This window comes from Leptonotus elevatus, chromosome 10 (genome assembly GCF_054856555.1).
Source record: "Leptonotus elevatus isolate MCC_2025b chromosome 10, RoL_Lele_1.0, whole genome shotgun sequence".
Taxonomy (NCBI): Eukaryota; Metazoa; Chordata; class Actinopteri; order Syngnathiformes; family Syngnathidae; genus Leptonotus; species Leptonotus elevatus.
In genome coordinates this window covers 16,978,391-16,994,732 of record NC_141248.1, presented here as the reverse complement: position 1 = coordinate 16,994,732, position 16,342 = coordinate 16,978,391, and the positions used below count along the sequence as shown (strand labels likewise).

The following is a 16,342-nucleotide window of genomic DNA, read 5'->3' as shown; positions in this document are numbered from 1 at the left end:
GGAAGTTGCAAACAAATGTGTCAGCTAACGCAAATGTGCATGTGAATTGTTACACAACGCTCGCTGGCACGTACTGCAAAAGTCAGCAGAATAGACCTGCAGAGGATGCTCGGGTCTGCGAGTGCTTCTCCGGACCGTATGGCATTCCAAAGCTACAAAACAACAGGTGTTAAGGTTTTCCATAGCACAACTATATGCTACTTTACATCCTCTACATGTCATGTGCAATATTTCACCTCCTTGGACTCTCTGTCCAGCAAGGCCTTCTTGTCAGTACTCTTGAAGGCATCCAGTGTGTTGGTGTTGTACAGTTTTCCAACAGCCTCGCAACAATGAGCCGGTGTGGACCCATCTCTGGTATTAAAAATTATTATTTTTTAAATACAAACTGCATTATGGTTTTCTGATATGCTTTTTACATTTAGTTACATTACAGTTTAACATTCAAACAGCCAAGGCGTCTGGACTCACTTGACTTTTTTATTATTTTTTTCAATTGATGACTTTGAGAATGACTTAGATAGAGAAGTGGATTCAAACGACGCTATTGATCAAAGAGGTTATGACATTGCCATCTGCTGCAAATCCCACCTGACTGTCAATTACAGTCAAGACACCTTTCATTTACATTGTGGACATCATCTGTTCAAATGTTGCCATCTGGCTCTGTTGGCATCAAAGACGAGTCATTCAACTTACACATCAAATGCACTGAACTCCAAGGTCAGACGGGTGGGCAAACCAACCGGATCACCTGTATGAAATATAAATGACAAGTGGTCATTTTTAGACATTATTCTTTTTGTGCATAATCCAAATAAGCTGCTAGGACTCTTAATCAATGTTTTCATCAAAAATAATTGTATATATTTAATCATTTTGGTGCTTCTTTATGATGGACGGGGTGGCGGGGGTGGCTCTTTGAAGTGCTCATGAAGTTGGCCGTCTCTGATTAAACAATTTGGATGTCACATGTCACAGAGGCAAATGTGTTCTGATATTTTGCGTCTCACCATTGTAGTAGTACCCTTTGATCCATTTAGGGCTCTCGTCCAGCCTGTAGTCATTGAGTTTCCTCTGCGTGAGCTGATGCCAGAAGCCTGCCTCTAGCGCGCTGCTAAAGGGCGCGAATTGCAGCTTGAGATCTGCAGAGGTGGACGCTGCCATCAAGACACTAGATGGCTACACAAAAATAGTTGACACATTAGAATTCCTTTTCATTATGAACAGATATGTTGATATTGGGGAAGATGAGAAAGAAGACATTGGTTGACTGACTGAAAGTTATCATATTACATGTTTTGATTTTGTTTTGTTTTATAGGGATTTACAGTACTGTTTTAAATTTGTTTGCGTCATTGTGATAACAAAAGCAGTGACTTTATTCATATAGACATAGTACAACTGCAAAACAGGGAAAGATGAGAGCATTCACAAAATACTGTATGACTTCCTGTCCAAAAATACACAGAGGAGGCCAATCTCAGCAGCTGACTGACTAAAGCATTGAGCTGCCCTAGGTCATTTCCAGCTAAACTTCTTGGAATGTATTGCATCAACACCAAATAATACTGCACATAAACCAACATGATAAACACAAGCGACAGATTTTCAGTACTTATATAATTGAGTAACCTGATTAGTGTGTTGTTGTTGTTTTTTTAGCTTAGATGTGCTCAAACAAATGTTTAAATTTGGGTATGTAGGGCTGCTTTGTTTTTTGTTTTTATTTAAAAACAAACAAACATATTGAACAATTTTAACATGCATTTTCAAAGATTACTTAGCACCAGCGTGATTTATCTTTTTTGATGCGGTTTTACTGCTAGACGCCAAACTCTATCAAAGATTTTGGAGGGTTTCTTTCCACCCACTATTAGCCAACGTTCCCTCAATAAAAGTCTCGCCCAGCGTTTGCCAACGGGTGCAGCACGCTTAAAAAAACAAGACGTCACTACATTCTCCAAATATTTGAATGTCAAAAGCAGTTCTAACAACGCTGTCAAAATTGGCAACCAGATATGATTCACTTACCCAGGAGATCCTAGCTTCCGTATTCCTTTGGTCACGTGATTTGACGGAGCGTCACAAAGCGGTGCATCATGGGTATGTCTATTATCTTGATAGCAACCGAAGTATTCTTTTTGAAAGGTTGTTAAGGTGCGTGCATTATTGAGTAAAATACAAAAAATAAAAACGTAAACACGAACGCAGAAACGACAAAAAACGAGAATACTGACAAGAAGCTGTAGGTGCCGGTTCTTTTCATTGCGAATTTGCGTACACGTTAAATAATGTGTGCCCACACGTTCACTACTGTGAAGAGCAAGTCAAACAATTTGCGTCAGTGAAAGTTTATAGTCGCGTTAACACTACCGTCCATTCAAGTCTTCAAATGAAACATCGTTGTGAAGCAACGCCTTGGTGTCCAACGTTCCGGAAAGGAGCTGTTTTAAATGAAAACCATCCAGGAAGTTTGGAAATCACCGCAGGACTAGGTGAGTTAGGGACAGTCGTGAAAGTACACTGCTGGATTAAAGCGTAAAGGGGAATTGAGGGGGGAGGGGGGGGGGGGTGGATAATGCGTTATTTCCCCACAACTTTAATTAAACAATCCCCATGTGTCATAAAAACACGTCTGTGGCATGTTTTGTCAAAACATCACAAAGATAAACAATTATTAATTAGTTTTACAGCATAATGTATTTCTGTTTCTTTCCATGTTGTCATTGGATCACTTTAGGGGTGGATCTGTTTTGTGCAGAAGCCTCATCTCATCCCGCCCAGCATCCAGGAAAGGCATCACAAAAGATATATTTCAAACCCAAACGTCGAGTTTTCCTCTTCAATATGTGCCAGATGATCAACCAGCACGTCTACAGAGAGATGCTGTGGCATTTGCTTTGTTCAATACGTGAGAAGAGGTGAGATTTGTGGCTGCTTCACCCATACCTTTGCCCACACATCACAAAATATAGCCCAATAGAACAGTTTATAGAGCAACTTTCCTGAATTTCAAACTTTGAAATAATCCATTTTAATCAAATTAAACCACTCTGCACTCACAAATCGAGCACCCTTTAGTGCCTACGTGTGTGTATCTGCCCATTTACAGTACCGCCTCTATCTAAGAAATCAGGTTTCTCAATGGGCAGTGCAACGTCTTGTGCAGCGCGTGTAAAAATCACAAAACAGCAACTAACTATGGCCAGCAGATGGCGGCATTTTACCTTTTTTTCAATGTTCTGCCGGTGTATGCAATTGCAGTGAAACATGGCGGATCTTAGGAAATAGAACGTTTTTAAGGATGACGTGAATGATCAAAGCCTTTGTCACATCAAATCTAATTCACAAAGCGCCACTAAACAAAAAATATTAGTGTCAAAGTCACTGTTGTGCAGAAAATGTTTTCACAAAAAGCCAATTTTCACTCAATATCACTCAAATTACCTAAGTATTTTCAAATGGTGATTACTAAAGAATGGAATAAGGTAGAAACATATTTTTTTTTCTAATGAAAGAATGGAACGCGGTCTTTCATTTGGTACTCAGCATGTTTATGTGGTAAAAGTACACAATATTCTGTTTGCCTGGAAAGATGAGTTAAAATGCTCGAAATCGGCTGGCACCGCTGGGGTTGTTTTATTGATAACGTGTGGCAGTAAAAGAGTTAAGGTTGAAAAGTTCCTTAGTGCTACTTTGAGAGGAGCGCTGTGTAAAGTCACGCAAGAGCACGTAGCGTGAGCTGGACTGATAGCAGGCAGAGCGGGAGAACGAAACGCCCGCGAACATAGACGGTCTCTGAGCTATGTTAGCTGCAGATTACCAACAAAAAATAGCTGTAGATGCCATTGTAATCCGTCAGATCTTAAGGTAATCGATAAATTGGGGTATGAATAAGCAGATGAAGCGATTTATTTTGATGGATGATGTGCTATTTGGACGATATTTGTACAGTGAAAAGTCGTGCTTTGGGAGCTTGACTACTCCTGTGCCGAGAGCAGTGTAAGTGATGTTGAACTACTCAAAATGATAAAAATGTGTATGTTATGCTAACTATGAATTTAAAAGCACACAGTTTTGTTGTATGCTGTTTAGAGGGGAGTATTACCGTGTGTGTGTGTGTGTGTGTTACACGTGTGTCTCACTCACACACGACACGCTGGAAACACATTAAGTAAGTGTAATTTGTCTCTTACGAAAATGTTGGACTATAATTTTTAGTTGGTTATAACTTGTTCATGCACTGTACTGTTCTATTACTGACTATTTTTCTTCTATACTAATAGTTGTCTATCAGAGTGTGGGGGCTTTTTTTTTTTGTTCATAGGAATACAGCTGTCATTTAAAATTAACATTCGGTGTTAGGGATACAAGAACCCGAGAGAACATCCTGACCTTTGCTTTTATTATTATTATTGCTGTATTTTTTTATGTGTGAATCAAGCCCACGTAATAATTATTTTGTGCTTGGTCCAGTCCTTACACGAACTTGGCCACATAAAATACTCAACATTAAAACTGTTAGTCAGACTTGTTAATGGGATCATAGCTAATTAAATTCAAAATAATGCATTACAGAATGTTTTGCTACCCTGTCACAGATCACTGCCAAGTATCTCCTGTCCGCATTTCCCCCTTCACACCCCCTTTACCTCAATTCCACCACCCCCGCTGCCTCCCAACAAGATCAGACAGTCCCTTCCGATGCAAAACGTGATAACGTGCTCTAATAGAGCCTGATGTCGCTTCCTGCAATACAAATATTGAATCAGTACAAATTAACTTCAGGTTTCAGAATGAGTTGGAATATAGTGAAGAGAATAATGTTATTTAATGTGCTGCATACACATATTGGATTTATTTGTTTTTGAGTCGATGATTAGATATAAGAACTCGTGCACTGTAACTCAAACACATCTTACAGGAATTTTTTCCATCAACAATAGTTGGCAATCAATATAAAAAGTGAAAACCTTATCCCCCCCACACATAAGGAACCATACATAGCCAAGACCTGAAAGTGTCTGCTCTCTTTATTATCATTAGCATAAAAATGAGTCTCAATCTGAAACAAAATACCAAAAAACTTGAAATAACACACAAGATATGTACATTTGAATATACATTGCCTTGACCTGAAAGCCTGCATTGACAATGTATTGTAAACCTTGAAACTGCAGAGAGGATAGTGGACTTGCGTCAACGCATGTACATGCAGGCAGATGGATCATGCGCAGCAGCACCCAGCAGGGATCCATTAAAGCGCTATAAAGTTGTTGCTATTAGCCATTAAAAAATGGTGTTCTTGCTCTGACTTCCATTCAGAGTTCAATTCGAAATTGTGATCGGCAGAGAAACCTCAGAGACCCACAGATCTGATATTTAACCTCGGCACCTTCAAACTTTTTTTTTTTCCTCAGTAGGGCTGCCAAAAGTAGGAACCAGGCAAAGTTGTAAACAATTTACTCATCACTTGTAGCAAAACAAATACATACATAAGTACATGCATTTACACATGCATACACAGACCATAACAAAGGTTTCATTAACTCATCCACTGCCATTGACGACTATAGATGTCAAAAATTCATGTGAACTATTTCTATTAGTTTAACAATTTTTCATTTATTTTAATTTTTTATGAAAACCTATTTTTTATTGTGCATTGATAAAAGATATGAAATTATCATGCGATTAATTACAATTAAACGGCCTTTATTTTTTATTTTTTTAATTATGCCTTTCAGGTGATTAATTTTTTTTAAATTGTAATTAATCACATGACTTCACTAGTTAACTCACGATTAATCACAAATTTGATATCTGTTCTAAATTTACAATGACAATTTTTTCCCTAGGTTTTCATACTCTTGTTAGCAAAAGTGGATTTTTTTTAAACTAATAGAAATAGTTCAAATGAATTTTTGACGTCTGTAGCCGTCAATGGCAGTGAATGAGTTAATCAATCAATCAATCAATTTCATCAGCAGAATTATGAAGATATGAATTAAAGGTTGAAAAGTTAATTAGAGGGGCTTCAACTGACAGTTGCAACGTCCAATCAGAGCACACGGCTGAAAAGTAAAAGCATGATTGAAGTTACTGCATACTAACATTTACATTGAGCAGGTTGATTCACTATAATGAGTTTCAACACATTTTGTGCAGTTTTCCCATCACTGAGTGACGAGGAGCACGAGCCAATTGACATGCCGTCCACAGATGAGCCTACTTGGCCGGAGAGGTTGAAGCGTATCGTGTCTGCTGGCACCGTCGGAATGTCAAACAAACTTGGCTTTGGATTGATTGTAGCTACCCTGCCCGCGTGTGCCCTGGGGGCGTCTGGCTTGGTTGCCGTTAAGACCACTTTTGGTCTAGGGGCAGCTATTGGGGGAGTTGTTGGTACTACGGTTGGAGTCAGTGCTGGTTTAGAGGCAGACGGTGTGAGGGATTCGAATCGCGTTGCTAAATATGCCTCAAAATCACGACGTCACGTGCAGTTGCCTTTCTCCTTCCATTATGCCTTCAAACGTCACATTAAGTGAACGTTATCATCTTTAGTCGAGTCAAGTGGCAAAATGGCCGCCCGCTGAGATGGATAAAAACAGCTGGATTTTTCTGCTTAACTTATATTCCACTAACGCAATATTAACCGTATTTATAAGAGTGGGGCTGCATAGAACAATTTTTGGGGGGTTTGACGTCCCCTTTAAGTCATTCACTGGCATTGACAGCTATAAACGTCAAAAATAACAATTTTTATTAGTTTAACATTTTTTCCACATTTGTTAACAGAAGTATGAAAACCGAGAATTTTTTTATTGTACATTTAGAACAGATGTGAAATTTGTGAATAATTGCAAGCTAACTAGTGAAGTCATGCGATTAATTATGATTAAAGACATTAATCGCCTGATGCCCCGAATTTAATTTTTTTTTTCTCTTTTCTTTTTTTATTCATTCACTGCCATTGACGGCTATAAACGTCAAAAAATTATTTGAACTATTTGTATTAGTTTAACATTTTTTCCCACTTTTGTTAACAAGAGTATGAAAACCTAGATTTTTTTTTATTGTACATTTAGAACAGATGGAAAATTTGTGATTAATCGTGAGTTAACTCGCGAAGTCATGCGATTAATTACAATTCAACATTTTTATCGCCTCTTGCCTCTAATTTTTAATAATCTTTTTTTTAATCAATTCATGGCAGTGAATAAGTTACCGATCATTGACCGGGTGTTTGAATCACGACAACACTCACAAATTTATATGCAGAATATTTTTGAAAACTCTTTTAAAATTCCTATTACACAGTGGATATATAAAAGGGTTGAGGGTGGAGTTGATGTAACCAAGCCATATGGTGAACATGTGCAGGTCATGATGCACGCACTCTCTGCAGAACGCCGTGACCATGAAAGCTATGAAGTACGGGATCCAACACAGCAGGAAAGCTGCGATGATGAAGCCCAATTGCCGGGCCGCCTTGTGCTCCTTGTGGATCCTCAGGCTGTGGAGTCTCTCACGGGAGTGTTCGATAAACCGTTGCCACGTCTGCCGCAGAGTCACCTCGTTCACCGGGTCCAGCTCGGCGTCATCGGCCACTTTGGACCAGGGCAAAGAGCGGTCGGGGTCGTAGTTGTTGCAGAGCAAGGACGTGTACTTCTGCACCTGGCTGATATCGCAAACGCCGCGTACAGAGTTTGGCACTGTGACGTGACATTCGTTTAAAGATGATTCCCGGTTCCTTTCGGAATTTTCTGGCGGCAGGCAAGCTGAAGTGAGTGCAACTGCAGCGTCTTTCTCCTCGGGAGATACGGAGTCCCTTCCTGGTTTTGAAGCCGCTCTGTGTTCCTTTGTTGTCACGGCAAGCAAACGTGGATCTGGACGCTGTGCACCAATTTTTCGATGTGTTCGAGAAAGGGAACTTTTGGTTTTATCAAATTCCTCAAGAGAATATGTCTGCTCTAGCAATTTCTGGTCAAGCTGCCTCTTTAAAAGTCTCACCGGAGCCTCGCATTCCTTTTCGGCGGATTTTGAGTGGTTTGATGACCCGGCATTTTCATCATTGTCCTTTTCTACAAATGAATCTGTCGGATGAATGATCCTCTCTCGGTCTCGCAGATGTTGCCTTACTGCCAAGTAGATGTGCGTGTAAAACCAAAGCATCAAAATAGAGGGTACGTAAAAATTGAAGACAGCGGTAAGAACTTTAAACCACGTGACAAAGCGGAAATCTGTGTCGCACTTGTTCTCCTCCTCAGGTTTAAGTTCTACATGGGTGAAGGACCTCCACCCTAAAATAGGAAAAATCCACAACATGGACAGCAGCCAGGCTCCAGATATCATTACGCTTGCTTTCCCTCTTGTTCGATACTTCAGGTACTTCAGCGGCTGTCTGACAGAGCGGTAGCGATCCAGACAGAGGATAAACAAGCTAAAAATGGATGCCGTGCTTGCCACATAATCCATAATCAACCAAAACTGGCAGACGGCCATGCCCAACTTCCATTCATCCTGCAGCAGATACACCAGGTTGAGCGGCATCACAGTGGCGCCCACGATCAAATCGGCCACCGAGAGGCTGACCACGTACAGATTGCCCACCGTGTGCAAGCTTTTCTCTCGTTTCACGGCGTAAAGAACCAGCAGGTTCATTAGAATAGTGAGGAGGGAGAGGAAACCCAGAGAGATCCCGAGCAAGGTGCTGTGCAGTCGGCCATGGGCGGGGAACGTGTGATTGACGGCGGGGGTGTTGGGATCATCCGGGTGGCCGCCCCAGCTGTTGCAACTACTGTTGTCGTCGGCGTAGCTGTTTGTGTTCAGGTGCAGATGGACCGCGGAGAGCGACAGGGCAGGTTCCATCCTACCAGATGAACGCCTATCGATTTAGTCCCATGGTGGTAAACACAGCAGTGGGTCCAAATGTGTGGACAAATAGCTTGTAAAAAAAAAAAACGGTGACGTCTAGTGAAATGTGATTATTCTTGTGGTCTCACTCCATCGGCCATGGATTGTTCTGTTTTCATCTGAAAGACATAAAGGAATATATGTTAGATGGCTGGAAGTATTTTTACCTCCTCAGAAGTGGGTGGCCTTCCAATATATATTTTTTTTATAACAAAGTCATTTCAAATCCTGAACATCTTTGCCATCAGGCTTGGGGAGTACCGCCGTTACGTAATCAGATTACAATTTTTTTTAAAACTGTATTCCATTACAGTTACAGGAAAAAACATGTAATCAGATTACAGGTACACTTATTAAAAATTACATTAGTTTGAGGGATTACAATTTCTACAATGAGAGAGAGTGTGAAAGAGGGCGAGAGAGAGAGAGAGAGATTGGATCTATCTATCTAAATTTATAAACATTAAAAGTTAAAATGATTTATTTATTTATTTTAAAGAAAAGGTTATTATAAATTAGGGGCATCAGCTAAAATTTGTAATCGTAATTAATCGCATGACTTCACTAAACTCACGATTAATCACAAATTGATTGTACATTTAGAACAGATGTACAATTTGTGATTAATTGTCAGTTAACTAGTGAAGTCATGCGATTAATTACGATTTTTTTTTAAATAATCGCCTGACGCCACAAACTTTTTTTTATAATATTTTCTTAAAAAAAGAAAAGATTGTTAAAAAAAATACAATAATTAAAAAAAAACAATTTAAAAAAGAAGAAGAAAAGATTATTAAAAATTAGGCAATTAACTGTTTTAAATGTACAAAAAAATAACCTAGGTTTTCATACTCTTGTTTACAAAAATGGGGAAAAAAAGTTAAACTAATAAAAATAGTTCAAATGAATTTTTGACGTCTATAGCGGTCAAAGTAAATGAGTTAAATAGACTCTGTTTAAAGTCAAATTTACTCTACAGAATTTACTGTAGTATTGGTAGGAATCCGTTGATTGGTTGACATTCTTCCCAGTCACAAAGGGAATAGAAGACCACAAAAATCTGCCATTGCATGTTTGGATCTCTCGTTTTTTTCAGTGTCTGTTGTTGCATTGCTATGATGTCACACAAATTACAACTCCAACATCCTGACAAACGCACTGTGGAAATCACCAAATAATTGATTCTATCTTAAACTGAACTGCAGCGCTTGATGGATATGTGTCGAGTTGATCTCATCACGGATGATCACCGCTTCAATGCATCAAATGTGTCAAATGTAACACTTCCGGGGTGTTTTCGCACTCGGCTGCTGGAGAGGAAATGGTTTCACGATCTCAAGTGCACTTTTAACTTGACTGGTGTTATAATAATGTCGAACTTTGAGACATACAGATTTTTTTCCCTCGGGATAGACCAATTAGAAGCCAGGCCAATTATCGGCATCGGCCTTTTTACGAATCGGAAGGCCGATAATCTCATTCAGAGATGAATGCTTGCGAATGTAGCAAATTTGGGGTTTTCATCAGGATTTGTAAAATGTTCACAGTTTTTACTATGTTCAGACATCTTTTCACTGTCTGCGAAGATCTTTTGAAACGTTTTACGAACCCTGACGAAAACCCCAAATTCGCATGCATTTGTCGCTCAGTGAGATACAGGGAAATGTCAATGTATGTGTTTATTAAATGTTCCACTTTACTTTATAAAAGATTATGCTGACACTGGGAACTTCCTAAACTTTTTTTTAATGTATTTATTTAAAAAAATTCAAATTAACAAATTGTAGAATTTTGGGAAAACATTATCTACAGTATAAAACTTTAGATAGCTTTTTACATGATTAGTTTTTAATTTAGTTTAACACACGGTGAAGCTCCCTGCCATTTTTTTTTAAATAATTTTTAAACAAAGCTGTCTTTATATATTTAAAATGAAAAGAAAAAGCTTCAAAGTGTTGAAAATTTGAAATGTTGTTTTAACAAACATGCTTAATGGCATTTCAATAAAGTTTTTTATTTTTTATTTTGACGCTAATATTTTCTCTTTTACTGCAAATGAATGTTGGCTTGAAATATCGGTTACCGGCTTCCTTGACTACTAATAATCGATATCAGCCCTGTAAAAAAACCCATATCAGTCTATTACTATTTTTTTTAGTCCAGGAAGAATGGGCATGAGTCATTCTGTGAGGGCGGTTATGTCACGTAATGTTTAATGATTAGAACACATTTCAGGGTACTTTCTAATCAATCAGGCTTAAATGCGCCACTTAAGCCCGTTGTTCAGAAATGTTAATGCGACTTGACATTTTAAGGTGAAAGTTGGAATTGACTTCCTTGCACTTTCACTGCCCAGCTGGCTGTCTTTAACGCTCAATCACACATGGAGACTCACACACACGAGATGGTGGCAAATCCAGTCAGCGCGTAAACTGTGATTTGAGAAACTGAGACCCTAATTGCGTGTTTATGTCCGCTTGAGCTCACTTACATTCATGGAATCCCACAGCATGTCATATTCACGGCTTTTGTGTATTTGCAGAGCACAGCAAGACGCCTTGCGTTGTTAGTGGACATGCTCTTGTCCTGACTGATGTATTTATTCTTAAGGGAGAAGATAAAATAGGCTTATACCCGTTGCCATGGAAGCAGGTGTGTGTGTGTGTGTGTGTATTCTGTACATCTATAGGCATATCTCGCGCTGTAAACCGAAGTGCGTCATTTGGCCTTTTCGGGACCACGACAATGAGTCGCCGGGTGCATTGTTCCACTAAAAGCCTCCCTCTAATAGATACCTCCCAATTTCCCCATCAGAAAAACAACTGTAAATATCTCATAAATATTCATAAATGCTATTGTTCACACGCAGACATAGCTGCTCAACCCATTTGAACTATGTTGCTAACCAAAACATTAGCACTCATCGAAGCACAGCATGTAAAGAAATTCCTGCGCATTACAAAAGACCGTGATTAGTTTTCGAGACTGACATGTCATTGGTTCGTCCACAATCTTTTATGTTCTCGAGTTTATGTTCCTATCGATATGTGCTCTCTCGATGATTCAGTACAGTTTTACACCACCGCAAACTACAACCACTGTAGACTGTGGTGCCCGTCCAAATTAGGATTGCTCGGCCTTGGCGGAGGTCTTGGCAGCTTGGCTCAGGTGTCGGACGGGCCTGTTCATCAACTCGACATGTTCCTAATGCTGCATCACCACTGAACGAGCCATCCATTTTCTTCCCATGGCAGCAAATGACACCATTCATCAACGTGTGAATGAGATCTCATTCAGTATGGCTGCATGTGCACATTAATCAAGTTACTTATACATTGCTCCTTCTCGCCATTTATTTACAACCTGAGATCCCAGTTTACTGTACATGAGCTAGGTGTAATTCGAACATTGGCCTCCGCAACACTAGGTGGCAGTTGTGTTCCTTTCAGTCGATTTTGCTGTTTTTTTTATTGTTTGTTTATTTAGTTTATTTTGTTGGGGGTCATGTGTAAATGATATTAATTAAGAAGCCTTGCATCCCAGTAATACTGAAATAAAAACATTTAAAATCAACCCTGAAAGCTCATCTATGCACTTAACTGACAAAATATATTTTTGGATAATGGACAATTATTGATAGTTTTAGTTCATAATTGGTTCTACCTACATCTCTATCATCCACATACAGTACTGGAAGCAGTGCAGCCAATGTAATGACAGCAATAGCATTTTAGGAATACAATTTTTACGCTTTCATGGAATACATAGTAGGGGTGGGAATCTTTGAATGTCTCACTATCCGATTCGATTCCGATTTCTGGGTCTGCGATTCGATTCAGAATCGATTTCCGACTAAGAAAGATTTTTGATTCAAAATGATTTGATTGACAATGATTTTTGCTTCAATTTATAGATGTTCAAGAAATCGTAATGATCTACTCCAGTTTGACTCGCTAATGCTAACTAGTGCGCTACTCGCGGCACTTTTATCACTCAAAAGAACGGCTCCACGCTGCAAACAAACAACTTTTATTGGAATAACTTGATCGTGACTTTTTCCTTCTACTCTCTAATGTGGCTGCAACTTAACAGTGTATCAGACCGCGTGGAACCACACTGCCCCTAAGTGGCCAAATTGGGTACAACATGAACAGCGCTCCCAATAAAGGCACACACAGGGAAGACAGTATAAAATAATTTCAATAAAATCGATTTTGGGAACTTTAAAATCGATTCTGAACCTTACTAAATGAGAATCGATTTTTTGGCACACCCCTAATACATAGTATACTAGAATTTAGGTCTGATAGGGTTTAGGGCACGGTGAAGGCCTTGCAGTCCCTGACCACTCACCACCGCACAATATCAATGTTTTTTTTCTCGCACCCGTGAAAAAAATACACGTATAATCTAAGACATTTGCATTGTACATACATACATACATACATACATTACATTATATATTTTTTATACATCTCATGTATTTGATTAGAGCAGGCTGCCACACGTGATGAAATGATAATGTTTTAAGACCTGCTGTAACAGCATGTGGCTCATTTTCCCAGTTTGATTTTGGCACCCTGCTCAGAGTAGTACATAATTATATATTTGTGGTCACAAGGTGCTGGATGCATGTTTTTATGATTGAACATAACGACCAAGCATGAGCAACCTCTCTATATAACATCCTTTTTATTTAGCCATTGACAATGGCAAACGCTGCCAGCGCGAAGATGAGAATAACAACATTGGAAAGTGTTATGCTAAATTGTGAAAAGCAAGTGATTTATTTTTGTGTAGTAATTTGAGACGCGAGTCATCCGCTCAGTAAATTACAGTATGTTTTCCTCCAAGGCTGCTATTCTTGTAAACGTCTCGATTGCTTGATAAAAGGCTGTTTATTTAATGTAGTATCCGGTCTGTTGTTGACAGGCTGGAATAAGTTAAAATCAAATCATCTTTTAAGATCTACATCATTGAACCCACCAACATGTGAACCGTCCTATACAGAAAATAATTTCGACAGTGGATCAAATGTAACAGTTATCTATTTCGCAGTTTGTGATCTTTTCGGAACGTTTTCGCCACCAGCAGGTTCTCTACACTATTTAACCCCCAATAGAATTGTGCGTAATGACCATTGTGCCTCTCTGATACTGATATCATTAGCCATCAGCGGAAGCATTCAAACGAGCGCACATCTCGTGTCCTGTTCGCAGACTTGCCATCGTTTAAGAAGCATAATGAGAAAATGGATTAACAAGGGGTTCGACGCACGGTTCGCATCGCCTGTTGAGATGCACTGACAACTTTTACGCGCGCAATTAGCGCGCGTACACCTCGACTAGGATAAAAAAAGAAAAAGAAAAAAAAGATGAATATAGCTGATATGAGTTTTAGCGTTCTTGTGCGTGCAGCAAAATAGAAGATTCGGGTCTTACCAGACGTGTAAACATTGCACGATGTATTCCGGTCAGGAGTGTCCAAATACGCACCTCGTCTCCCTGGTGAATACGTCGCACGAGCTCTGATTCACTGCACTGCCCCCGCCGTCCCTTCCTAAAAGTGATGAAGTTGCCACCAGATGATGAAGTAAAAGCCGGCGAAGGTTGGCAAATATAACGAATGTCTTGCGTTCATTGGGAGATACCAGATTCAGACTTGCATGGGAGGGGTGGTGTGGGTGGGGTGTGTGTGTGTGTGTGGGGGGGGGGGGGGGGGGGTAGCTGGGAGCACAGACTCATTAGTGGCAATGGTTACTATAATTGCTGCATATTCAAGATAATGCTGCCAAAGGATTATACTGCTTTCTTCCTAAATTCTCATTTGCTTCCTTCGTTAAAGAAATTATATGATTGCAATTATTTATAATATGATGCAATTGTGTATATATGCCCCCCTCCCCACCTTGTCTTTTTTAACATTTTAAACATTTTCGAAACGTTTTTTTAGTGGAACTTATTAGCTTTTATTCTACATTTTATTGTAAATGTAACTTTAGTCATTACTATCCTTAAATGTAGGCATAGTTTTAATTACCGTCCTCTATTCTAGGCTTTATTGTAATTAATAGCCTATGTTGGGTTTATTGTAATCTGACGACACTGAAAAAGGAAAACAGATTGCAAATCAATTTCAAATATAGTGCCAAAAGGGTGTCATGAAGAACACGTTTCGTACTGGTGTGGCCTGAGTCGGCTGACCAGAAGACTGAACCCCCACTTGCTTCTGATGCTGTGTCCTCGTTAGGTGAATGAGTTGTCAAAATGTAAAGCAGTATAAGGTGGAAAAAAGCACTATATATATGAATTACAATAACAGCTTGCATTTTTAACCTCAATATCAAGTTTTTCAACAATTTTTTGTCATGTTTTGAAAGATGAAGCACTTTATTTTCCCTATATTGCTACACTACATCAAACAATCTCTTTCCATAAAATCATGTCATTAAAAACAACTAATAACAGCACATTTCTGTAATTTTAAGCATTACTATCTGTAATAAGTTTACTTATATTTCTATGTAATGTAATTGTTTTAAATTGTGAAAAAGTTTATAATTAATTGAGAAGTAATTTTCTGTTATTTCACTTTTTTGGGTGGTATATCCCGTTTTGTTTTTCAACTGGATTTTTTTTTATTTTATTTTATTTTATTTTTTTTGACAGTGTAGCTTATCAATGCCCATCTCATGTTCATGAAACATTTGGGTTGAGGCGAGAAGCAGATGTGGAGACACAGCAGCTCACTTTTCCCACCCATTTTTATGTTGAACATGTGTCAAATCAATTTTAGAATTTTGTTTTGGACCCAGCAATTCTAAGAGTGCTTCAAAACAAGATGCACGACTTGAGTTTGCGCGTTTGAGGTGGCCTTTTTGTTGCCCTGCAGCGCCTCCCTGAGTGCAGCACTTGAAATGCACTTACCAACTTTTTTTCCACCACATAAAAAAAAAAAACTTCTTGGTTCTCCAAGTTGCAGCATGACGACCACGGCAAAAAGACAGCACATTACCAGGACTCCTGTGTGTGTGTGTGTGTGTGTGGGGGGGGGGGGGGGGGGGGGGGCGTGCGTGCGTGCGTGCGTGCGTGCGTGCGTTTTTAAATCATCATTATCGGTATTATTAATTAATTGTTAGGCTATTCTGTGGCTTTTGACTCAAAACGAGGCTCAGCATGGTGACTGACCCATTTATGACTTTTATTTTGTGTTAATTGATGTTCTACCTGTCATTATTGCATGATAAAGACATTTTTATTAATTGATATTTTATTCTATTAATAATAATATATTTTGTATTTCTGCATATATAAATAGTATTTTTACATTTGTTTTGTAATCGTATTTTATACTTTTATTTATTTATTATGTATATATTTTTGTTTTTTATTTCCGTATATTATTATAATTTGGAATTATATATTTT

General features: G+C 38.9%; 2 protein-coding genes and 1 long non-coding RNA gene across 4 annotated transcripts in view; 1 reads left to right on the top strand and 2 right to left on the bottom strand.

The window, feature by feature from the left end:
• Window positions 1–2,521, bottom strand: part of atg7 (ATG7 autophagy related 7 homolog (S. cerevisiae)) — a 40,847-nt gene extending 38,326 nt beyond the window's left edge. The window contains exons 1-5 of one of the 2 annotated variants that reach the window (XM_086086921.1): window positions 2,377–2,521; window positions 1,014–1,182; window positions 700–754; window positions 237–354; window positions 75–152 (exon numbers count right to left, since the gene is read on the bottom strand). In XM_086086921.1, coding sequence (XP_085943047.1) covers window positions 75–152; window positions 237–354; window positions 700–754; window positions 1,014–1,167 — 405 coding nt within the window. In that variant the 5' untranslated portion in view covers window positions 1,168–1,182; window positions 2,377–2,521. Of the gene's footprint in view, window positions 1–74; window positions 153–236; window positions 355–699; window positions 755–1,013; window positions 1,183–2,034 lie in introns of both variants that reach the window. The other variant, XM_086086920.1, reaches the window with a different exon arrangement.
• LOC147167384 (uncharacterized) overlaps window positions 2,079–16,342 on the top strand; it is a 94,349-nt gene continuing 80,085 nt past the window's right edge. The window contains exons 1-2 of the long non-coding RNA XR_015096279.1: window positions 2,079–2,498; window positions 2,744–2,924. This is a non-coding gene — a long non-coding RNA (uncharacterized LOC147167384). The remainder of the gene's footprint in view (window positions 2,499–2,743; window positions 2,925–16,342) is intronic.
• On the bottom strand, window positions 5,978–14,524 carry hrh1 (histamine receptor H1). Its single transcript, XM_086086925.1, has 2 exons — window positions 14,358–14,524; window positions 5,978–9,035 (listed from the first exon to the last, which is right to left on the bottom strand). Exon 2 carries the CDS (start codon window positions 8,869–8,871, stop codon window positions 7,264–7,266), a length of 1,608 nt encoding a protein of 535 aa, XP_085943051.1. The 5' UTR covers window positions 8,872–9,035; window positions 14,358–14,524; the 3' UTR covers window positions 5,978–7,263.